This window comes from Rousettus aegyptiacus, unplaced genomic scaffold (genome assembly GCF_014176215.1).
Source record: "Rousettus aegyptiacus isolate mRouAeg1 unplaced genomic scaffold, mRouAeg1.p scaffold_m13_p_3, whole genome shotgun sequence".
Classification (NCBI taxonomy): domain Eukaryota; kingdom Metazoa; phylum Chordata; class Mammalia; order Chiroptera; family Pteropodidae; genus Rousettus; species Rousettus aegyptiacus.
This window is the reverse complement of record NW_023416306.1, coordinates 23,288,623-23,313,658: the sequence shown is the minus strand read 5'-3', so window position 1 is coordinate 23,313,658 and position 25,036 is coordinate 23,288,623. Positions and strand designations below refer to the sequence as shown.

Below are 25,036 nucleotides of genomic sequence, written 5' to 3'. Positions count from 1 at the left end.
AAAAAAGCTTTCCTTTGACATCACGGAAACACTTCTCTGATCTAAAGGTCTACAAATACTACAGGACTGAAGAAAACTCCAGTGTAACAGGATGGAGGAATTCCTCTGTCCCTTTGTTTAAAGCACAGACTGTTACAGAGTAGCTAGTATTTTTGTCTAAAGAACAAACACCAGCTAACATCTACAACTTAAAGGACTGGATAATAAATACATGCATTGTACTGTGTTGAAATCAAGAACCTGGAGGTGCAATGTGTTGACAGTGTCTGGAAAGCCCTGTGTCAAAACTACAAAATTATATATAGCTATGAAAATGCAGATATATTATAGCTCAATCACAGATGGTTTGCGAGGGCAGATTATTTATGTAAAACACATATGCCTGTTCCTGACAACAGCAGTATAAACAGATGAGCTCAGATGTGGCAGCAGAGGACCAGCCTATTCCTTCAGGTTTTGTTCACTACTGGTCTTTGCATATAATATTAGTTAGTGCAGAAGCTTCTACCACAGCTGGTAAAATCCATTACATTGTGTGTTTCTTGAGTCCACTTCCCCTTGGCTCTTGGCATAGCAAACACCCTTGGTTAGCTCGAGCTCTCCTCTTTCCTTAAGCGTGGAAAGCAAACACATACCTGACAAACGTATACTGTTCATTGTACATCCAGGGCTGAAGTTCCAGGCTGGGGTACTTGCCGAAAGGAGGCACGATCAAGCTGAACACCAAGGCAATGCACACAAACACAGCTGGCAAGACAATCTATAACCAGGGGGCCGAGGGAAGAAGGATGATTGTTAGAAAGGCAGCCATGGGGCCAGCCTCCCAGACCAGCCAGCATGCAAGAGAGGAATACAGAGCCCATAGCTGGACTTAACCACTGTTGGCAGATTAGAAGTAGTACAACCCCAAAAACTAAATCTCTTTCCTCCAGGGCATTTCCGGAAGCTGGCAGCACAAGGCCAGAGGCAATGACCACCTGGTAGCTGCATCAAACTGAGAACTTCACAAAATAAACCGGGGTCACGTGTCAGGGTGACTTGGAATGGAACATGGGGTTCTCCCCTCTTCTCCCTGAAAACCTGAGAAAGACCTCACTGGGCCATGAACCCAGCTTGGCTTGGAGGAAGGCTAAGAGAACAGGCCCCAAACCAGCAGCTAGCAGATCTGAGGTTGGTCTGTCTCTACAAGTATATCCAGGTGAAGCCACATCCCCTTCAACCTCAGTTTTCTCATTGTAATCCGCACTGAGACTAGAGGACCCATCCAGATACCATACAGTGATAAAACCACCCTAAGGCAATGCCTCCCTTGAAAGAGAATGGCAGCCACTGTCTCTCCTGTGGCCTCCAAAAAGCATCTCCTAAGTCCTTCCTCAACTACCTCAAACGTTACACTCATATCTTCTCTCAAAACAATGATTTCTATGTATTTTATAAGTAAACTCGAAGCTCCTTCTGTTTTTTCCTGAGAAGTATATCATTAAAAAACCTTAAAAGATTCAAATGATATCCTTGACCCTAATGTTCTGTGGTTTCAACACTGAACATTATCACTGCATGATTAATTCAATGGGAAAGTACTATAATGATAATTACTTCATTTAATCATCATCACAATCCTAAGTAGTGGTATCATTATCACCAATCAACAAACAAGGTGACTAAGGCTCAGAGAGACTAAGTAACTTGCCCAGGTTCACACAGCCAGTAAGTAGCAGAACCAGAATTCAAAACCAGGCCTGTGTGCTCTAAACTTAGACTCAGCATTACCCATGCAGTATGTAGGGAAGACTCTCTGCAGACTCTGTCTCTGTACTTCTCAATTTTACAGAGAAGAATAATTTTATCCCTCCTAACCAAAGGAGTGGGCATGCCAAAGCTGACATGCAAGCAACAGTGTAACGAGACTTCTGTTTGCAATATTTTCTAACCTCTCTGGTTATCTTTTCTATCAGTTTGCAGTTAAACATCAATTTAGAGAAAAATCAAGTTTCCAATAAGTTCTTATGTCAAACACATCTGAGCACATTATCTCTCAAGTTATGAAAGTTTAATTTGCCTAGCCAGTTTTTCTATACTTTGTCCTTGTTACATTTGCCTCTACAAAAAATTAACATGATACATAAAATACACACAGAGAAATAATACTAATGCTAGGCTCATTCTAAGCACTTATTCATTTTAACCTTCAAAACGACCATATGTCACAGGTACTATTAGTATTCCCATTTTACAGATGAAGAAATTGAGGCCCAAGAAGTAACTTGCCAGCAGATACTCAAGTGGCAAGAAGCAGAACTCGGATTGAAATACAGATAATCTGGCACCAGAATCCATCTCATAACCACAGCTCTATCCTGCCATCAATGGTTAAGAAAGCCTACAGCCCACCCATAAAGCCTGAGTCCTTTGGCCTGGAATGGCACTTCTCACCTGAGCAAAGAATCCCTTCCGACTCCGTCTGGCAATCAGCAGCCTCTTCCACAAAAGAGCCACAAACTGTTGCTGTGTGAGTTTCCAGCCCTTCACCTGATAGGAGCCTTTGCCATCCATCCCACTGAGCAGGTCTGTTTCTCTGGATTCTGCAAGAAGTCAACACTTAAGGTCAACTATTGTCTTAATCACTTCTGACATCACTAGGCTCCTCCTTCCAGCATCTTCATCAATCAATTTGGAGGCTGAGTCTGAAGGCAAAAGTATCTCAGAAGTAAAGAGCTTTTATGAAAAATCCAGGTCCAAAAAAAGCTGTTCCTCCAAATATGCGACCACAATAGTCTCTGTCTTTTGATTCTTGTCTGATACATGCAGAAAATGAAGGTGGCTTGAGACAACTAAAGACGTGTTCACACAAAACTGGGTGTTACACTCAGTCATTTAGAAGAATCAAGTCATCCTTAATGTCTATGAAAGAGGCCGTGCACGTAGGCCGACACACTTGAGAACACACAATGGCAGTCTGTCTATTATACTTTTGGTAAAAGGTAGACACATTCCAGTGATCTAAGTACTGATGGCATATGAAGTCAGGGAGGACAGCAGAGCCACACACTCACATAAGCAAGGACTGGGACAGCCACAAAGTCTTCTGTTCCTAAGAGTTTCCTGACTACAGTGCTTTGACATCTTACGAATATTTGCTTGATTTCTTGCCTCTCCTTCTCCATCTCAATCAAACGCATGGGGACACTCTCATCCAAAATAAGTCTAAGGGTACGGTGAAATCTAAAAGCAAATTCACCCAACTCTTTCAAAATCATCCATCCATTTGAAGACTATGTACTCAACAACTAAACATCTAGGTACGCAAGAAACTGGGGTTCCACAGAAAAGATAATGAATGTATTCAGAGGACTGAAGGACCATCTTTTGATGTGTGTCTTGAGAAAAAGATCTCAGCTCAGTGAAGAGAGTAACGAAGACAGGCTCTTTCAGGTTTGATCGTATGTACGACGCCGGAAAAGAGAAAGTGGCTTTTCTCATTTTTTCACTTCCCTTTGGACCCTGAAGGTATCTATCATTCTGGTTCAAGGCCATCAAAAGATAACACCAAAGAAGAACATAAAAGAAAAATTCACTTTCAAGCAATGGAACACAGATCTTGCCCCAACGAACCTGGGTCAATGTCAGAATCATTTGGATCAACAGCATCGTCTTCAGTGAATGGGCGAAGGCAGCTCTGCTTGTCCCCGAAGACCCGTCTATTTCGTCTTGCTGGTAAGGTGCCATCTGAAGGCAGAGGGAGGGAATCCTACATTTTACTTTATCTGTAACAAAACAAACTCTCCACATCTATAACAAACCTATACACTAAAAGTAAGATGTAATAAAATGATGCAAAGAGAAAGACACAGTCCTGGTGAGCTACCACAGCCTGTAGGAGGGCACAGCCCAGAGAACATGCAGCCAGCCCCCTAAAGGGTTACCTGAGGTCTCAGCATCCACCCCGCTCTCTTCAGCCACTTTGAGAAATATCTGAAAAATAAGAGTAATTAAAAATATTATAAGCGCTACGTTATGAAAACAGCCACCATTGCCATGATGAGTATATTACTGAATGGTATGCTAGGCCTTAAAAACAAAAAGTAGAAGCTTCATTTATTAATCACACTCTGTCAGAGTCACTTGGGAGAAAAGCATTTAATCAGTGGCAAGACTATCAATCCAGACCATCATTTTCAAACTCTGGTCTACAGACCACTGCCTAGGGAGCATGTGATAAAAGCACAGACATCAAGGCCTCACCTCCAGAAATTCTAATTCAAAGAACCTGGAGGTGGGCCTTGGAATTTTTGGTGCCACTAATATCCCCAGATGATTCTACCGCACAGTCAAGTTAGGGGACCACTGGGCCAGACAACTTTTAAATCCCTCCCAGCCCTTGAGGCCTGTGCTGTTGTATCCCTAAAGTGAGACATTGCTGCATAGTTAAAAGAACATGGGCTCTGAAGCCCAAAACCCTTGATTCGAATCCTAGCTCAGCATCCCTGAGTGTCTACTTTCTCAACTTGTTATGAGGATTAAATGATGCTTCAATGAAAAAAACAAACAAGCTCAGCATTTGACACACGTAGCTTTTCCATAAATGCTGGTCATCTCCTATGCATGGTCATACCAGGAAGCAACCCTAATACTTCTTTCCTACTAGCCCCCACTACAACCTTAAAGGGTGACCTGCAACCGACATTACCCAGATGCCAATGCTCTCAAATCAGTGACCAGTTCCATGGTCATCCTATTCCCAGTGGAAATGGAGGCTGCATGTCTGGCCTTCAGACTGTTGGCCCTGCTATATTAACTTACCTCTTCCAGGGTAGTCTCTGAGATGCCATAACTAGAGATGCCCAGGTCTGAGAGCCGGTCATCAATCTCATGAAAGAGTTCCACGAAGGCTCCCTCTTTGGCAGCTTTGTAGGGCAGCACATAGGTCAGCTCATGCCCAATGTCTTCTACCAGCCGGGCCTCGGCCACGTGCTTCCTGATGAGGTTGGAGATAGCAGAGACATCTGTAGGGACAGAAGCACAGAGACGGCTCAGTCAGCTCAGAGGCCCCATACTAAGGGCCAGCCATCATCCCCTGCCTACTCCTCAGAAGCCCACTGCCCATACTACACCTGTCCCAGGTACTCAAATCATTCCGCATGTTCACCTCTGGCGTGAGAGTTCCTAGGGACAATGACTATGTCTTATTCATCTCTGTATCCCCAAATCCAGGCACACTGTAGGTTCTCAGCACATAGGTGGGTGGATGGATGACTTTGAGGTTGAAAGCCTTATCTCTATTCCCTAAACTCTGGTATTCTTCAACAGAAATCTTGACTAAACAAACCCTAAAAGATTCTTCACCCTGCCCTAACTTTTGCAGAAAGGTCTTTCTATTTGCCTCAGTAGAAGTTTAATCAAACAGTTCATGGAAGAAGAAGTCTTCCTGGAACATGTCAGCTATGAGGACTGGGCAAAGACGGCCACGGTAGCAGCTTCTGTTCCATAAATGCTACTGGTGACACTGGCCTCCTACACACACTTTCTGAGAAGAACTTGGCAGACTTTTCCTGATCTCCTAGGCTCTCGCCTCCTTAGGTACTGAGCTCCAGTCCCTCCCCATCATCTTGGCCTATCCGTTCCTCATCCCGATCTCCAGTGTTCAGCCAGATCCACGCCCCCTCCCAGGGATCCCCTCGCCACCAACCATCTCAGCATTCTGGGACATTGCCCTGTCAGTTCCCGGACCAAGCCCCAGGCTTCCCAGCAAGCGTTAGGCCGATCCGCCACCAAGCTGCACCCTCCCCCCAGCCGCCCAGCCCGGCCCACCAGCAAACCTTGAGTCAGCGCCACCAGCCTCTGCACCTCTCCTCCTCTGCCTCCACTCTGCCCAGCTGGGGGAAGCTCAGGCACCACCTGAATAAGAAACCCCAAAGTCCTTACCGATGGTCAGCGTGTCACTTTCATGGTCACTGCCCAGGCCAGCATCAGAACTGCTCTGAGAAACACTGTCCTCCTGATGGCAAAGAAGGAGGTGAGAATGGGTCAGGGACCGAGCAAGGCAGAGCCACCACCACCTTCACTGGGGAGGGTTTCCAATAGGCTCTATTGTGTGAAAACTAGAGCCAAAAGCTTCTCCTGAGAGGCGTGCAACTGGGCAGATGTGGTTTCTGAGGCCGCTGTTTGACGTGTGTGTGCTGTGCGAACGGACTCGCCTCCTGAAGGTGGGAGGCCGGGAAGCAGAGCTAACAACAGAACTGTGGCCTGCCAAGGAATGCCGTAACCAGGCATTCGCCGACTGATGCATGGGATTTACCTGGCTAGTTGTCTACTTCAGTGCTTCTAGAACGTTCATGCGTGTTTAATCACCAGGGCACCGTATTAAAATGCGGATTCTGATTTAGAACATCTGAGCTGGGCCCAAGGTTTTGCATTTCTAACAAGCTCCCAAGTGATCTCGATGCTGCTGGTCCTCAAACCACCCTTGGAGTAACCAGGTACTAGTAAAAAGGTAAATAAGTGGACGGGAGTTCAAGGTTGGACCATAAACGTTTTAGTTTCTTGCCACTGGTTTCAACACAAATAAATCTGAGGCACGTACTGGGGTACAGAGGAAAACGTACCTGGTTATTAGGTTCTGGTCCCAACTCCATTATTTACCTGCTGGGTGAACTTGAATAAACTACTGAATCACTACAAATCTCACGTCCCTCACCTGGGATACCAATAACAATATCCCCTTCCCAAAGTTACTCTGCACTTGGAGATGACATTAAAAATTTTTACAAGTTTGTAAATGAGAACAAACCCACATAGATTTATCATTATTCTTTTCTTTTATGCCCAGAGTCTGCTAGAGTGTCTGGCATGAAATCAGTGCTCAACACACTGCTGCTTTGTAGTCTAAAACTTAATATCAATGAGATTCTAAGGTGACGAGCAGGTACAGTAGGGCATTCTGCAGCCAAGGGTCTTAACTCTTGGCAAGTTTCTTTTCTCTAATACACTCCTCTAAGGGCCTTCTCTATCACTCATTGTGTCTCCAATTATGTCTTTTCTTCTCATGAAAAAGGAAAAGGGAAATGGGGTTGAACAGAGCTAGCATGATGGGAATAGAAGTCTCCTGAGCCTTACACATCTGGGGTATGATGTGATTCCAAAAGGACCACAGAGCACGAAGATGGTAGCCTCAACACGGCAGAGTGGAGTGGAGACAGACAAACCATTCACAGACAACAAGGCCTGACTCCCTGGACCCAGCACCAGCCCAGCACTGAGACTGCGACTCACCTTCTTCAGGTATGACACAGTGCTGCTGCTATTTCTGCAGGAACTGAGGGAGGATTCCACATCCTTCTTGACGAGGGTGAGGTAGTAGCCTGTTCCCAGCTGGTTCTTCAGAAACAGGGAGGAGCCCATACAGCACAGCTTCCCATGGGAAATGATGGCAATCCTGTCCCCCAGGATGTCTGCTTCATCCATGTGGTGAGTGGAGAGAATAATGGTGCGGCCTGCCAGGCACAAACACAAGGACATGGGACACGTGAGGCCTATCATTCTCCCCGACTACAGTGGCCAGAGCTAAAGAAATGCTAGCAGAGGTAAGCATGGAAGAAAGACCTGGAAACCTCTGTGGCCATGACCTCCTAGGATGGCAAAGCTGTGAGTATAGCTACCATATCTTCATAAAAATAATAACGGGAACATTTATTTGGGAACTCGCTACCTGCCAGGCAGTGTGCTAGGTGGTCTACATGTTTTTTATCTAACTTAATCCTCTATGAGGTAGGCACTACTAGCATTGCAGGTAAAAAAAAAAAAAAAAAAAAAAAAAAAAAACAGAGGCAAGTTAAATGACTTTTCCAAGGTCTCAGGGCCAGCCAGAGCTGGTTCCGAAACCCAAACTCCTCATACTATTACCAGACGGTGAGAACTAACCTAATATACCTTCAACACCTGTAAGCAGACGGCTAACCGTGCTCCTGCAACTCCTCGACCCATTCACGTATCCGTCCACTCTTAGAACAAACATAAATTTAATGCACCATGTTTCGGACAGAGATGAACAGAGACATAGCCTCTGCTCTCAGGAACCTCAGTCTATAGAGGACATGGTTATAATACACATGGGTGAGTTGTTTGCTAGAGGTGACACTGGGGGCCCAAAGATGTCCTTTATACCCATTTCCCTTCTTGCAGGTCCCTAAACAGTGAAAAAGTATAAACTTTAAATCTCTTGTAAACCAGGACTCCCACCTCCATACACAGGCAGGCATATAACTGTAAGAGAAAAAAAAAAAAAATCTGCATTTTCCCTGTAAAGCAATTCTGTTGCTCTAGCAGGAACAGCCATTAACTACAGCCATACTTCTTGAACCTCTCCCTCCTTGCCTCCCAGCCTATGACACAGAATAAAAGAACATCAGTTACCTTGTCGGTATTTTAGCAGGAGCTCCCATATTCCCCTGCGGGAGTAAGGATCAACACCAGCTGTGGGCTCATCCAGAATGACAACCTTGGATCCACCCACAAAGGCCAAAGCCACAGATAGCTTTCTCTGCATTCCACCTGTAAGAAAGAAAGAGAGGATTGAGAACCAGCCTCAGATAGTGAGAAAGGCAGAAGTAGAGATAAATACAGGGAGAGCCCATGGGGGGACAGGTTAAGGACATGTTTCTGACCCCCCTCCCCTGGGAGGGGACCCTGGGGCAGCTATTGTTTTTCCGTGTGTGTGTGTGTGTGTGTGTGTGTAGAAAAGGCTTCACCTGACAGCTGACTTGTTTTGCTTTTCAGTTTGCTGGGTGGCAAACCAACATCCAGGGCCATCTGCTCCATCTCTGCTTTCACATGCTTCTTTGAGAGTCCCTTTAGGCGGGCGTAGAACCAGATGTGTTCTTCCACAGTCAGCCTGGGGACAGAGGGGCAGGTTGGCTCTGGGCCCTGCAGGATGCACCAAAATACAGTGCCCCCTGACCCTGAACAGAAGAGAATGGGTACATTTTTCTTTTCCTTTTTTTTTTTTTTTTTTTAATTTTATCAATTCTTGAAAAATGATCTTCAGAAAAGATACAAAGGAGAACAGCAGTAAGTAACCACATGAGCTCCTGAAAAAGTCAAAGCTGAGCTGGGGCAGGTCACTTCCAACATATTCCGAGCAGCCCCAGCCACCACGCATCAGGCAGTTAGTTGCAAGTCCTTACAGGGCCCCCTCCAAAACCCACTAACCAAGAACCTAGCTCAACGCTAACCTGAATTTCAAAGGACCACAGATTCTGAGAGAAGGAAGGACGTAAGCCCGAGCTGCTCACTTTATATAAAAGGAAACTGGGGCTCAGAGGGAAAAAGTCCTTGGCCAAGGTTATGAAGCCCAGGTTTTTCTCTACTCCATCATGAGGGCTCCCTGGGGCCCCTTACTTGCTGGTGGGGTAGCCTGGCATCAGGGAGGGGTGGGGCAGGAGAAAGGATGGGCCTTGCCCTCCAGAATGACAACGAAACCAAGCACCATTTCCCAAGTCCCCCATCCACCAGCTGGACTGATGTAACATCTCCCATCCAACAATTCACAAAATCAAAGGACAACCGGGTCTCAATGTGTCCAGGGAAGTGAGGCAAGCCGCCCCCCAAAGAAGGTAAAACACTTAAGTCCTAGTCTGCCCGTGACTCACACTTCCAGAGAGGGTCTGCTCCTCAACAGGCTGCTAGTACTCACATGTCAAACAGCACATTGTGCTGGGGACAGACCCCCAGGTTCTGCCGAATGGTGCTCATCTCAGAGCGAATGTCTTTTCCCAGGATGTAGGCGGTTCCCGAGGTAGGAGGAAACAACCCAGTCAGGATTGACCTGAGGACAAATATTTGAAAGTACAGGAGTCAGCATTAACTCCCCACCTCTCCAGAAATGCTCCATTCCAGTCTGCAAAGCCAGCGCAGACAAAGCAGAGGCTTCGACCACCCCCGCCACCACCACTCCCCGTTCCTTCCTAACGGACTCTAACACCCCACAAAGCAAAGTCTTTGCTTTAGTCAATAACTAGGAGTGGGCCCATGTGTTGGAAAGATGATTTCAGTATGAGCATTTTTTAAATGAAGATTCCAATTTGCAATGAAAAGTACACTTTAAGACATACACTTCTGTGACTAAGATCATGTCCACATAAAATGAACAAGAAATTATTCAAAGGCAAAAATAATTTTTGTGTCAAGTGGCAGGAGTTCTGTATGCCTTTTGAAGATTTTCTGCAATGCTCGTAACATACTGACTGTGCACTGAAAAAGATAAAGCAGGGAAGAAGGTCACCCTCAACGATATACCCTTTGCAACGGTTTAGGGACTACACTGAAAGCCAGAGACAAACTCTGGTGTTTCTATGGCCTGCACGCCTTTCTGAATCTGCCACTATAAGGTCGTTGTAGGTCTCAGGGAAGGCAATCATCTAGCCCGCTCCAACACATCTAACCTTCCTTTCTACATTCTTGCCTCACAGTTCTGAGCAAACCAGCTCCAAAGAAGAACCTTTCTCAGAGCTGTCATAGCCTCAGGTTCCAAGAACAAGGCCAAATTCTGAGAACTGAATGGGGATGGTCATCAGAAGGTTCCCTCGGCCTGCCTTAGAGTGAACACTAGTGCTTTGGAAAGCACTCTCATGATTAGATATTATTTTTACACTCATCGACTGCCGTGTTCTGCCCTTGCCCCAGTGACCAATGCAATGTTCTTAGGTATAAATTCCTAACTGTGCTACAGAACCTTCCTATGGCGATTATGAGAGCCACACCCTCGTCTTACATGGTGGTGGTCTTCCCGGCTCCATTGTGACCCAGGAAAGAAGTGATCTGGCCCTCATAGAAATTCAGGGTCAGGCCATCGACGGCCACCTTCATGCCATCTCGGTAAACCTTCATGAGGTTCTGAATGGACACTCCCAGTTTCAGGTGGGTGGGTTCCTCCTCTATGCAGACTGTGAGAAAAGAGAAGACAGGAAATGAACCCACAGAAAACAATTATAATTGGAGTGTAAAGACCCCAGAGCTGTGCTTGTACTTTTAGAACCGTCTTCTCTCCATGGCTACTTCTGGGTGCTCAGGAAGGCAGGCAAACTACAAATATTTATTTAAGGCCTATTTGGGCACTGATGCTGATGAAGGGGATATAATGATAAAGGAGGATTCACAATCTACCAGGGGGGAAAGACTTGACAATCAATGAAAATATAGATGCTAAAAGCTGTTTACAAAACACATCTAAAAATGCTGTGAAACTATGGTACAGCCATCTTGTGGAATACTACTCGGCAATGACAAAGAATGAGCTGTTGACACACACCACAAACTGAAAAGAACTCAAGAGAATTATGAGTGAACACAAAAGCCAATCTCAAATAATTATATACTATATGGTTCCATTTATATATTATGGAAATAAAATTGTAGAAGAAAATAAGCTTTTAGTTGACAAGTGTCAGAGATCAGGGAAGAAGAGAGGTAGCTATTAAGAGGTAGCATGAGGGAGTTTGTGGCGATGAAAAAGTTCTTGGCTGAGCTAGTGATTACATGAATCTATACAACCTATAAAACTGCACAGAAATAGATCCACACACACACACAAAGTGCATGTAATACTGGTGGAATCTGAAGGTCTGTGAAATGCACCAATGTCAATTTCACGGTTTTGCTATTAGAGTACAGTTATATTAAATGTTACTGTTGGAGGAAACTGGGTGAGAGGTACAAGGGAACCCCAATACCATATAATTTTTTGCAACTGCCTATGAGTCTACAATTATTTTAAAACAAAAAGTTTTTTTCCATTGTTGCTGTTTTTTGTTTTTGTTTTTTTAATGCTATGGAATCTCAGAGGAGCTAGGAAGGCCACTCAGGGGAAGGGCCACTGAACTAGAGCTTGAAGAGTGAGTAGGAGCAGGAGTTTAGAAGGCAGACAAGCTGGAGAGAGGGCTCTCCTGTGAGAGAAAACTACACGCAGGGCATGAAGATGTGGAAGAACATGACACTTTCCCATGAGCAGCTCTAGGTGACTGATACGGAAGCTGGGAGAGAGAAGACTGGGCAAGGAGAGTGGAAGGGCAGGAGAAGCAGCTGGAATGGCAGGCAAGCACTGCTTGTAAGCAGTCTAGTGTACCATACCAAGGAATGTCACGCTTTGCCACTGGTGACTGGGGAAAGGGCACAGAAGAGATCAGAAGAGAGACTTATTAACCACTTAGAAAGCCACGCTGAACACAAAGAGAAGCTATCCTTCCAGGAATCTGAGCAAAGAACCCAGAAGGCAGCAGCACCTTTGCTGAACTGTGGGCCTCTCCACCTGCCGGTCGGGAGCAGGAGAGGGTTAAGGCTCTGCGTAACGAAGGGTAAGAACACTGAGAAGCACAGGTTGAGCTCTGTGGCAGCCACTTGGTGTCAGCCTACACCAGTTCCTGCATCACCATGACAGGGCAGGCTGAAAGGTTTTGGCTTGACAATCACAGTTTTCTTTTATCTCTTCCTTCTAGCTATTAGAATAGCATGAAAAGTGGAGGGATGGAGGGGGTAGTGAAAATATAAAGATCTGGAGTCACTTTCTAAGAAGTCGAGAAAACCAAACATCTTTCAGGGACTCAGAGGGCGACTCCCTAATGAGAGTCAATAGCGTTGGACACAATCAGCATGGGAGAATTTGGAACAGGAAATTGCATGTGATTTCTCCATCCCTGGAGTGGTTTTAGACCCTTGCCCCTTGTGGTCGGTGGGGGCAGCAGTACTTACTTTCTGATACTCCCTTCTGGCTGGAACCAGGATGGCTCTTCTCATCACTTTCCTCACCTAGCCAGTAGGACTTGGTGCAAGGAAAATACCAGGGCCTGGGAATTCCATAGTGGCCTGAAAGCAAAGCACAGGTGTGGGGCAAGCTCGGCCACATCCCAGCATCCCCGAGGTATCCTAGCCAGACCCGCTCTCTTTGACACAGCTTTCGGAGATGGGACAGACTGGACTAGAAGTGGGGTAGGAGAAAGCGAACATTCGCTGAGACCTATTACATATGACAGAAGTTCTGCACCTCTCTGAATCCTCCCAACCCCATGAAGCAGGTATCATCCCCATTTTAGAGATTAAGAAACTGAGGGATATGTAGTCTATCATTCAACCAGTAAGCGGAGGACTCGGAATGTGAATCCAGATCTATATGATACAAAATTGCATATTCAATACAGGAAGTTCAGGTAGGGGTAATAAACATTCCATGTACACATACGTCCTTAAAAGAAATTAGAAGGTGAACCAGAAAGAGTTAAATCTTGCTCAGAATTTGATCTTACATGACAATGTATCCAAGGCAGGTCCTGGTCAGGTGATTTATTAAGGGAAGTATCAAATGAATTTTTATGAAAACGAATTTGATCAAATCACAAGCAAGGGCTTACAGCCAATATACTTATTATTCGCGAGCTGTACTCAGGAAACAGAACATCCACCAGTGGTAATTCTGGGGATACGGAATTAGAGAACTGGGTCAGCACAGTTCTCCTGCGACAGCTGACCCGGTATAACCCAACACGGTCCATCTCTAAGCACCAACACTTGCCAGCTGGGTGGCCACAAGCAAACTGCTTAACTTCTTTGAGCTATAGTTCTCTCGTTTTCAAAAACTGGTTATAACAGTAACTCCTTAAGAGTAGTCTTATGAAGATTACATGAACCAAAGTATACGAAACACTTTGCATAGCAGCTGGCACACAGTGCCCAAGAAATAAGAGCTGTATCAGTGGTAAAAGTTGTACTTTTAGCATCAGCTTCTTCTCCTTGGTCTATGTGTTTGCCAAGATCCAAAGCCCTAGCCACCTTCCAAGAGGCCCAAGCCCCCGCAGAAATTCCAGCAAAAAAAAAGGGAAAAAAGTTCTGCAGCTAAAAATCACATTTCCCTAGCAGCTGGCTCAAGCAGTAGGGAAGCTCAGTGTACCTGGGAAAACGGCCTCGATGTACCACGTCATCACTCCGTAGAGGAAGGCATCGAAGAGCATCATGGAGACCGAGGTGGTCAGGTTGAGGCCATCTTCCTCCACAGGGCTCTTAAAGAGGTTGTCCCACTGCACCCCAATGCCCTGCTCCTCAAACAGGGCAAAGTACTCGCAGCCAAACCCAAAAGCCACAGGAGACAGCAGGCTCTGAGAGAAAGAGGCAAAAGTCACTTATCCATCTCCTTGTCTCTCTCATTTTTCTAACACTTCTAATGTAAATTTCACCTGGAGAAATTTGAATTTTCAAATTGGATCAATTACAAAACATGGAAAGAGTCACCTAGAGACTCCCTGTGGGGAGTGGGCTCCTTGGTAGCATATAAAATGATTCTATTTATAACTACTCATTATGCACACACATTTCAGATATGTATGTATGTATGATGAAGTGTAAAACTTTTAGAATTTTATGCTTCCAAAGATGCCCCAAGGGCTCAACAATCCTGCGCCCTACACACACACTCATACATTCATCAAGGTCCCCTCAAGCCACCTGCTCAGCCGGTGATGGCTTGTGTCAGAGCTGCCTGGGCTGCTGTTGTCTAGGGAGTCCGGACCGAGGCATCTGGAGCACCCTGAAAGTGACTCTTGCCTTATAAGTGACCCAGGGGACAGTTGGCAACTCGCCTTTAATATATGGGCCCCTCCACCTACACACAAGGAAAGGAAGTGCCGAAGTCGGGGATCTGTGGGGAGATGGGGCATCGATCTGCTCCTCGGTCTTTTTCAGTTCAGAAAGTATCACTCACGTGAAAGCCCAAACTGGACACAAGGAAGACAAAGGTCAAGAAGGAGCCATCTCTGACCTTAAGATCTTTCAATTCTAACTGTGGCTGTGACTTTACGGTGAGCTTAAGATGGTCCATGGAGGTGGAGTTGGCATCTCCTGTCTAAAGGTGTTCCTCAATGTCATATGCCCCCACCTGGGTTTATGGTACAGTCTGGCTCTCTAAAAAATTCCATTTGATTCCATTCAACCATGACTCGCTGAGACAACTAAAGATAAACAATTTAATAAGACACAACCCCTGCCCTCAAGAAGCTCAGAATCTAGAACTGAGGTTCAAATCCCATTGCAAAGAGACTCAGCTCCTATTCTCAGCTTGGACTGCAATAAGGAGGTGAAACACCAGGGGTGGCTGTGACGGCAGCTACTGCGGAGGGGCCAGAGTTATTCACCGCGAAGATCTTGAGTGTGAAGCCCACGTAGTCTTGCCACGCCACACACAGGACGTAGGGCAGGTACAGAGTGAAGTAGATGATGCCCCCGCAGGCTGCTGCCAGGTTGGCTCTGGAGAAGAGTGTGCTGATCAGGAAGCACTGCAGGATGGTCACCACGGCAAACACAGACAGAAAGATAAACACCACGCTGGGGTCACTGTAGGGCAGCAGGTTTCCTAACTGGGAAAGAAGAGAGCCAATAAATGTGCTGCTTCGACAAGCAAGAACATCCTCCTTACAGGATCTAGGGGAAGCAGCCAGGGATTGTTCTTATTCATCTCAGAGATAATATAGAACAGCGATGATCACTTCTCTGAAGCCTAGAGGAAGGGAAATGACTAGGCCAAGACCACACAGCACAACAGTGGTAGAGTCAGGAAGAGAACAGAGACCAGGGCTGATATTCATCAAGGTTCCTCACAACAGACAATTCTGTTCTTTGTTCCTCCTAGAAGTAATATTACCTGGTTTCTCCTTTTGTAAGGACTATGACTCTTGGCACCAAGAAAGAGTTGAGAGACACAACCCACATGACTTCTCCCTCCAAAAGCCGAGGAAAATGGCCAGGCAATCTTAATACCCCGTCGATAACCTGTGGAATCTGCACTCCTGCAAACATCTAAACTTCTGTGGACTTTTACCTCTAGTAGCTGGGTATCTTGGAACAGGACCTGCCAGCATGTAGTTGTCCCAGAGCAGCTGTCACACAGCTGCCCTAAGACACCCCATACCACCACAGAGCTGAGTCCCTGCAGTTAGATGTCAGAGCGTGAACGGAGTATGATTTTAGCAAGAACTGCTCTGCCATCTGTCAGATGACCTCGGCGAAGTCCTTAACCTTCCTTGGGCTCATTTCCTTGTACGTTAAATGGGTTATTTAGTAAGGATACAATAAGACAGCGTGTATGATGTGCTTTAAACAGTGCTTGGCAATCAATAAGCACTTCTTTGTAATAAACAGTAACAGCTCCTATCCCACTGCATTCCCCCTTCTTTAAAAAATTTTTGTATGATGCACTGTTAAATGAAATGACAATGGAGAAATAAAATTGGCATGTCAACTTACTAATGTATGTGGTGGACACAGAACCACACTGTCCAGTCCCCTTTTGGGGGAACCTGTTGTCCAGCTGTCAGCAGACAGCCTACTGCAGGTATCAACTCCTCTGGGTTAATCACTACTGCTGACAGCTACCTGGCCCTGGGGGCCATACACTTTCAGTGACTGACTGGGGGGCCTGCGGCATGGATGTCAGGGAGGGAGGTCTTGGGGGAACCTAACAGGCTGGACATTTCAGCTCAATGAGGGACAACTTCAACAAGCTGTATATGCTCCAGAGTGCCCACGGGGTTGGTCCTACACTGCAGTTCATCTCCTCCCTCTGCTCAATCCTGCATCCTCCCCATTCCTTCCACAGATGGTGATCCTTAATAAATACTATATGTCAAACTGTTTCAGCTTCAGCTTCCAGAAAACCTAACCTGCAACAATATATATCCTTCTGATTATAATTTCTAGGTATTCCACAAGAATTACCACCCAGTATATGTAAGGCAATGAATAGCTCTTAGATGTCCCCATGGACCTCAGCCAAGGAGATGGACTAACACAGTTAAGTGTGCTTACCTGGAGAGTGGGAACCCTAAGTCTTAGTCCTGTTTAGCTGCTAACTAGCTAGGCTAACCTTGGGGAAGTCACTGTCCTTTCAGGGCCTCACTCTCTCCAACTATAAAATGAGAGCATTATAGGAGATGACCCGTAAGACCCTCTCCCTTGGAAAGAATCACTGCTTTTCTCCTCAAACTGCCCTTATCAGTGTACTCAGGAGTTCCCAGCAGGGAGGGGCCGGGGAGGCAGTCTTACTTTCAGGATGACCACCAGCAGGCCGGCGCTCACGAGCAGAGGGATGAGGCTACTGATGAACCAGCTGAACCAGAGGATGCCATTGTCCAGGCCCATGATGCGCATGGTCTCCTTCAGCCGGGCCTCCTTCTCATACACGATGCCCTTGATGATCACAGCCACAGAGTAAATCCAGGCCAGAGTCATAAAGAGGGGCATGGACCGGCTCATCACCCTCAGGAAACTGGAGGCCCCAGGGAAGGGAGGAGAGACAATTAAAGATCAGTGTGAGGCAGATGCCTGGGCCAATGCTTCCGGGCCTGTGTGCAAGAGATGGGCCACCCCTCTGGACTCTGAAATGTACCGGTTCTCTTTTCAACTGCTTCATGAGTAGTGCAATGTAGTAATAAAAATTAGACTAATAAAGTATTGCCAAAATAAACTTCTTTGGGGACCCGTTTTAGTAACTAGGTCACTGTGGATGTCATGAAGCTAAATGTGGGTGACTTTAAAGTACCAAAACAGAAAGGCCATGAAAAATCATGAAAGTTCAACATCTCCAAGGTCATCTCAACTCACTATTGACTTGTATAACTGTTATGACAGATAGTGCAGACATACACATCAAGCAGCTCTAGTCTGTAATATTTCAGATTCCAAAGTGGAACAGGAAATGCAGTGAAGTAAAAAGGACAGAGAATCTGGACCCTGAAACTCAAGGTGCAAGGTCCAGTTTTAACACTTAGGTATTTTCCACTATGTGACAACAGATAAAGACTCTTAATGCTCTGAACTCTCATCATGTCCCCATCTTAAGACATTCTTTCTAGAGAAAACCTTGGCTTATGGGGTCTTTGGAAAAGTCTTGCTTTAGAAAACTCTGGCTAATCTTTCTGAAGGTGATAATTCTAGGTGACATGAAAAAGCTAGAGCTGAGCCACACAAGGAAATAGACTTTTCCAAGCAAAGCAGAGAGCAAACGGGAGGAGAGTCACTCTGCTCTGTCTGCACTCTGATGTCCACGCGCACGCGCGCGCGTACACAGACACCCCAACAACAACAGAGAATAAGAAAATTTCCAGGATTTGGAAGAAACATTACATATTTCAGATGCCTGCAATAACTATACCTCTGCCCACTCTCTTACAATAAATCATTAGTTCCAAAGGCAGAGTTCTCACATTGAGAACTTAGCAGCACAGTAACTAAACTCTAAAAGATTATCTTTGAAGTCTAAGATAAAAAGGCCTAGTTCAGTTTTATTTGGATTGTTTCAAATTGTGGTTTCCACATAAAGAGAGGAAGTAGACAAATTTACATGAAGTCAGCGTTCATAGGTCTAGAATGCCGTTTCTGTGTTTGGGGAATGTGTGTATGCCGACATGTGTTTGTCATGACATGTTTTAAATTTGCACATTGAGCAAATTTCAACCAAAAGGGTAGAGTGTAGAAAATAAAAGAAGGGCGGGCTGCCCATATGTGCACGTGTGCTTCTCTGATGTGGCTCAAACTATCAACGACTGACATCTGGCATCTAATTTCCTGAAATCTTCACAGAATTTCAAAACTAATTTTAACTAGAATCAACACGCATGTAAAATAAACATTGAAATCAAAGCATCCTGTCTCCTCTCTTGGTGTGTGTGCACATACATGTGTGATGTGTCCATGTTCCACTTGGGGACAGTTGATAACCGGTGAAATAAAGATGGCGGCTCACTGGGGACTTACATGTCATCGACATAGCAGGGGTAGGGCATCTGTTGCACATAGACGCCAGTTTTCTTCTCGGTGCCCGTCAGCACCCTGATGACTGCCTGCTCCACCAAATCCTGCAAGTAGGCGAAGCCCCCCCAGACGTATCGCATGTCCTCAAAGGGGTCAGCCCGAGGACCAGGGTCCCAGTACCTAAAACCAAACCACAGGGAATCGGATAGTCCTTAGAACCAAACAGTGAAAAAATTCCAATCACCCTCAACCCCATCACCATTACGGAGTCACTGTTTTTATTTCTGCATCCTACCTGCACACATATTTTTAAATAGATATAATCAGAATGAGCACAGGACTTATTAGTTTGTTTTTTCCCCTCCATGGGATACCTAACACTGCCATCGAGTAGACAGACCAAAACTTACCAACCACTCCCTTTTATATTGATAGCTCCTTTTTGTAAAAATGCCAGCACGGGGGACCTAAAGCCTTTTTTCTTTTCTTTTCTTTTTTTTCTGTTGATTAATTCCTTGGGATTAATTCCCTTGAGTTGGAATGCTAAAAGATAGTGATATTTCACCGAAATCATGCCATCAATTTGAGTTTCCACCAAATTACTCGATAAAATTAAGTACTTCTACTAGTCATCTTAGCTGCTCTTGACTCCCCAAGGCTGCCCGGCATGACGGAATTCAGCTTACCCATCCTTGATCTTATTTGTCCTCTCCACATTGTCAATGTCCATTCGGATTTTGTACTTGACGTGATGGGGCAGCTCGACACTGCCGGGAGTAATTCCAGTAAACACGATACCAGCCCAGAACTTCCTCTCATCCAGAAGCTCCATGGATTTGTTGATAAGCCCAACTTCTGTTGCTACTGGGTCCAGCTTGTTCAGGTTGACACACTGAGGGAAGAATAGCTGTCATGAGAACTCTGGTGGCCAGAAAAACAAGCAGTATCGCCAAGACGGACCCTACCCAAAGAAGGAAGTGCTGTGTGACTTTTTTTATCCTCACTCTGTAAGTCTTCTCTAAAGTCGTTTTCCAATATTCAACCAAAAATGGATATTTTTTTAAACTGAAATTTCAAGATAAATTACTTATTGATTTTTGTGGTGAGAAAGAGGTTGGAACAATAATCATACCCCTCCTTTTTCTCAGCAATTTTGAGTCATTTACAACTAACTAAACAAAAAGACGCCCCCCCCCCAAAAAAGGCCTTTTTATTTGTCCCTGTTGAGTGACATAATTTTTAAGAATAAATTTTTAAATGTAATTTGTCCTATTTGATTTTAAATAAATTTCAAAAATAATGCCCTTAAGGGACTGCTTTGTTGCCAGTAAGTATTAGGATATCAAAACACTGAAAAACCTAGAAGATAAGGGATAGAAACATCCTCGAGTCTGACAGAATAAAGTTAGAGTTAGGTTTGTTTATTTACTCATTCAACTATCATTTATTGAGTGCCTTTTGCACATCAAGACCTATGTTAGGTTTCAGGAATACTCCTGTAAATAAAACTGGACATTATTTCTAAACATTCCTCCAATGTGACTTATTGCACCATCTCAGAAGAAAAGCTATAGCCTTTTCCAAATGATCCACAGAATAGATCCTCACCTCCATGAAGCGAGCTATGGTCTGGACTGCCCGGTTGCTCTCATTGAAAGCCTCTCTCCAGGTATACACAGAGCCATTAGCTGACTGGACATCCTCTGGGTGCTTAGCCAGAAATGCCATGATATCTTTGGCTGTCCAGTCTAAGCCAGACAATTGCTGTTCCCAAAAGTGATCATTGCCTCTGCTGTTCAAGAGCGTCTGCCATGACAGTGAGAAAGCATACATAGTAAACACCACGTAAGTCTTGAGGAGAACAAATGATTTACAAAATCCTTCACATACATTGTTGCTTTTGTTTTTTATCCTCATAGAAAACTATTGACATAAATAACAGTGTCCCCATTTTACAGATGAGAATATTGGTACTGAAAAATAAAAGAATATGATTTTAACCAAGGCTGAATCACAATGCTCAAGGGCTTGGAGCTGAGACTCAAAGTCAAACCAGTCCGAATCCAGAGTCCATGTTTTTCACTATACCAAACAGGACAGCTCAACACTATTAAGTACAGTAACAACAGTGATTGTACTTACTCTGTACAATTACTATACTAATTTATTCCTATGCTTTATCTCACACAACTGCATGAGGGAGATATTTTTAAGAGTTCCCATTTTACAGATAGGAAAACAGACCATCAGAGAGGTCAAGTCCCTACCATAAGTTCATATGGCTAGTAAGCAGCAAAGCCAGAATATGAAACATGGGATCTCTGATTCTACTACCCCAACCCACTGCATTGTACTGCCTTTCTCTTTTGAGAACGAGGCTGATGACTCCTCATAAAGACCCTGGTTCTAGACTGAATGAAGACAAAACCACTTTTGCGGTTTAATTAATAATGCTGATATTAAACCAAGTAAAATATGACCTTTCCCCATTGTAGGACACATGGGTCATGATGCAAAGGAGGCCTGTCTCCATTTCTTGTTCTCCAGCTGGTTGGTTCCCCCATGTGGATCAGTATGGAAGAGAAAAAGACACCCCAGTCCGGTGCTCAACCAATGGGTCCAGAGGGCTGGGGCAGAGGCCTGCACTGATGTGATGCCCAAAACAGGGGTCAGCTTCAAATCCAGCTCATGCAACAGAAGGCGCTATAAATCCTGTCACAGCTGTGAGAGGGAAGATGAAACTCCGGCTCTACTGAAATGGAGACTCTAAGGAGCCAAATACTGCTACTTTTTAAATCAGTCTTATTTCCACTAACATTATAAGCTTTTTTCCCCAGGTGGCTTCATATTTATTATTTTAATGGAAGCATAATGATTTTATAGAGTAGATATACTACAATTTCATTAATTATTCTCATACTGCTAAGCATTTATCCTATTTCTAATTTCTCACAATAACAATTGTGATAGCAATAACATTTTCTCTCATTCAGAGGCTTCTTTCTTTAAAATTGTTTCTGTAGGATACATCCCTGAGGATGTGTGGAATGGAGGTACACAGGATAGCACATTTTTTATGGTTCTTGCAATTTTCATCCCTAATTGCTCTCCAATAGTGAAAAACAATTTGTACTGTTATCAGTAAGATATGTACTTTTGTTAACACAAATAATTACAAAAATCGTACCTCGCCAAAGTTCACAGGGGTTTGGGTTAGCAAGCCTCAAATGACTTTATTTGCAGACTTGAACTGAACAAAGAAGAGATGAGTAAAGACACATGGCATTTAGGGTGACACCTGCCCTGCCCGGTGTGGCTTCAGAGCAATATGGCCAAGGAAGCAAGACAAGAGAGATGCGTTCTGTGCAAGCTCTGATCACATGGCCATTCTAGGGTACTTGAGGGGACGAGGAGACCTAGGATCACCCTTAGGAGTGCTAGCCAGAAAAAAAGGCGGGCCTTGAAATGAAGGAGGCAAAGAGCAGCTAGGAAACAGAACAGTTCAGTGTCAGTGGGTTCCACGATGCAACGGAGAAGTGACTCCATATCTGTGGGGTGATGAAACAGCTGTAGCCAGAGCCACAGGCAGCAGGAAGGTAGAGGTATTACAAGTAGAATGGTGGTTGCCAGAAGCTCGGGGTGGGGGGAATGGAAAGCTCAAAGGGTACAAAGTTTCAGGTATGTGATCTAAATAAGTTCAAAAGTATAGCAGGGTGACTATAGCTAACAATACCGTATACTTGAAATTTGCCAAGAGGTAACTATGTGAGATAATGTGTACATTAACTAGTTTGATTATGGTGATTATTTTACAATGTATCTGTATACTGAAACATCAAATTGTACACCTTAAATTTATACAATCTATTTGTCAATTATACCCCAATAAAAAGAGGGGAAGGAGGAGGAGAGGGGAAGGAGAGGGGAGGAGAGGGGAGAGGAGGGGAGGGGAGAGGAATAAAGAAGAGAGAGAAAAGAGAAGAAAAGAAAAAAGAAAAAGAAAAGAAAAGAAAAGAAAAGAAAAGAAAAGAAAAGAAAAGAAAAGAGAAAAGAAAAGAAAAAGAAATGAAACAAAATGAAATTACTCCAGCAGAAGTAGAAGCCTCAGGCATCATCTCATCTATCAGATGTGAAAATGCAGAGGGTGACCAGGACTGAGAAGCCCAAGTTTGTGGCATTAAATAAATACTCCTTAATAGAGAAAGGAAAGTTAGAGGAGGCTTCTTCAAGTTACACCCACAGGCTGATGAGTCCCTGGTCAGTGTCTCTAGCCTAAACAGCCCCCCTTCTCCCAGGCCCCAGTATCCATCAGCCTATTAGACACTATCCACCATCCAGAAATCAAGAATCATCCCAATGGCCCCCTCTCTTTTACCTCTCCACAATCAAGAAGTCATCAGGCTTCACTTCCTGACAGTGCCTTGATCACCCACTTGGATAACCTCCACCCTGGTCTCTGCCTTCTATCTTCTCCCTCTTCAATCCATCTGTCATTATCAAATATGTTTCTATCTCCTCTCACTTAAAACCTTCCCCCAGAGCTTAAACTAAAGGTCCTTGACACACAGACCTTCCAAACCACAGCTCCTACACTTCTTATGGCACATGCTGGGTTCTCCCAGCAGGACTCCTAATGAATGCGATGGCCATGTTTACAAGGGCTGGTCCCAACGAACTGGGAGCCTGAGCTGGAGCATCCAAGCCAAACTCCCCACTTAAGAGTAAGGTTAAGTATCTATCTCCCTACAGACCAAAACTCATGGAATCCCTTCAACGGGGCCCCTCAGCATTCTGAGACCCAGAAGAAGTCCAACAAGAAGTATAGATTCCAAGGAGAGGACCTGAAAAGAGGCCCAAGGCCACACCTAGGTCTCTGTCACATGGCTAGGTCATGTGATTCCCTTTAGAGAGGAGACAGTGGAGCCCAACAGAGACCCATACTTGAAGGGCATGAGTTGTTATTATTAGAAATTATTCAGTAAATCCATAAAAATTATTGTTCATGTTTTTCTCACTAAAATCCTTTGGTTTTTAAAGTCCTAATTTAAGAATTCTGTGTTTGTAATAGGACGAGTACAGCAAAGATGACTCTAACTTTCCTGTCCTTTGAGGGTCCCCTGGCATCACCCCTCCCAGGATATCAGGGGACAGTCCTAAGCCTGAGAAAGTATCTTCCAGGTAGGCACCGCCTTTAAAACCCAGCTGCCCTTCTGATCAATGAGGTGTCAAGACAAGAAACCTGGCAAAATCCATTCCTGCTTCTTAATAGCAGCAGAAACAAAAGAAAAGAGGCCTCCCTCACCATGGAGACAGGAAATAGTCTAATGATTCTCTGACTCATCCCAAGGCAGGGATGATGTGATTAAATGGCACTCAGGCTCAAGAAAAGAAGACATTCTGTTCTTATTCAGACTCCTGCGCTTTTGAATTCAATTGTCTTTAGAGCACTAATCCCTTTCAAGTGGTTCTGAAGCACTAAGTGCAATTCCCCTCCATGTGGTAAGGCTACCGTTAGCTCTAGAGCCAGAAATGAAAATAGTCAGGGTCCTGAAATCACCCCATTCTTGCTCCAAATACCAGCCTCAGTTTCTTGGAAAACTGATTTTTGACTACCAGACGCATTGACGCTGATGTGCATGAAACAGTGTAGTCAGTGCGCCATCACCTACAGCTCCACAAAGGTGACAGCCTTGTGGCGTGTGCTCTACTCGATACATGTGTTTACACTGGCTAAACATAAAGAATTCTCATCTCAACCACTTCTGGGAAAGGAACCGGAAACTCACCACTCTAGTATCAAGCAGGCACTCAGTCATCAGAGGGATACTCACCCGGACAAGGTCCATTTCTGCACTGCTCTCCATGAAAGTCCAGATCTTAGGGCTGAGCTCTTCCCACATGCCTTCCAAATCATGAAACAGAGCCAGTTCCTGGAAAGTCTTATTCACCTGGAGTCAGGCGGAGAGCCAGGGAGAGCAAAAAAAGAGAAGAGGTACAGACTTGAGAAATGTAGCTGCCGTATAAAAAGACACTCCATCACAGCAGCCCTCTTCAAGCCCTTCCAAGCACCAAGAAGTGCCTGCCTGAGGCTTGATTCAAACACCCAAGGCTGGAGAACTGGCCCTCAGCAGTCAGCTCTGGCCCGGGGCAGACTTGAGGTTCTTACTCTTTGGAAATCCCACAAGAGCCAGGAGTATACTTAATATATACTCCATCTGAAGCTGCCTTTACTTTTTTTGCCAGCAATTTGAGGAGG

The 25,036-nt window shown here is 44.8% G+C and overlaps 1 protein-coding gene across 7 annotated transcripts in view; it reads right to left on the bottom strand.

Moving 5' to 3' along the window:
• Nucleotides 1–25,036, bottom strand: part of ABCA1 (ATP binding cassette subfamily A member 1) — a 118,036-nt gene that overhangs the window by 25,414 nt on the left and 67,586 nt on the right. For 5 of the 7 annotated variants that reach the window (XM_016156075.2, XM_016156076.2, XM_016156079.2 and 2 more), the window contains 19 exons: nt 24,612–24,728; nt 20,389–20,586; nt 19,467–19,672; nt 18,784–18,960; nt 17,074–17,296; nt 15,168–15,389; nt 13,931–14,135; nt 12,739–12,852; nt 10,766–10,937; nt 9,689–9,820; nt 8,745–8,887; nt 8,410–8,547; nt 7,270–7,490; nt 5,817–5,895; nt 4,801–5,003; nt 3,924–3,972; nt 3,613–3,726; nt 2,434–2,582; nt 636–760 (listed from right to left, as the gene is read on the bottom strand). In XM_016156075.2, coding sequence (XP_016011561.2) covers nt 636–760; nt 2,434–2,582; nt 3,613–3,726; nt 3,924–3,972; nt 4,801–5,003; nt 5,817–5,895; nt 7,270–7,490; nt 8,410–8,547; nt 8,745–8,887; nt 9,689–9,820; nt 10,766–10,937; nt 12,739–12,852; nt 13,931–14,135; nt 15,168–15,389; nt 17,074–17,296; nt 18,784–18,960; nt 19,467–19,672; nt 20,389–20,586; nt 24,612–24,728 — 2,987 coding nt within the window. Of the gene's footprint in view, nt 1–635; nt 761–2,433; nt 2,583–3,612; nt 3,727–3,923; nt 3,973–4,800; nt 5,004–5,816; nt 5,896–5,922; nt 5,996–7,269; nt 7,491–8,409; nt 8,548–8,744; nt 8,888–9,688; nt 9,821–10,765; nt 10,938–12,738; nt 12,853–13,930; nt 14,136–15,167; nt 15,390–17,073; nt 17,297–18,783; nt 18,961–19,466; nt 19,673–20,388; nt 20,587–24,611; nt 24,729–25,036 lie in introns of all 7 variants that reach the window. The other 2 variants (XM_016156082.2, XM_016156081.2) reach the window with 1 other exon arrangement.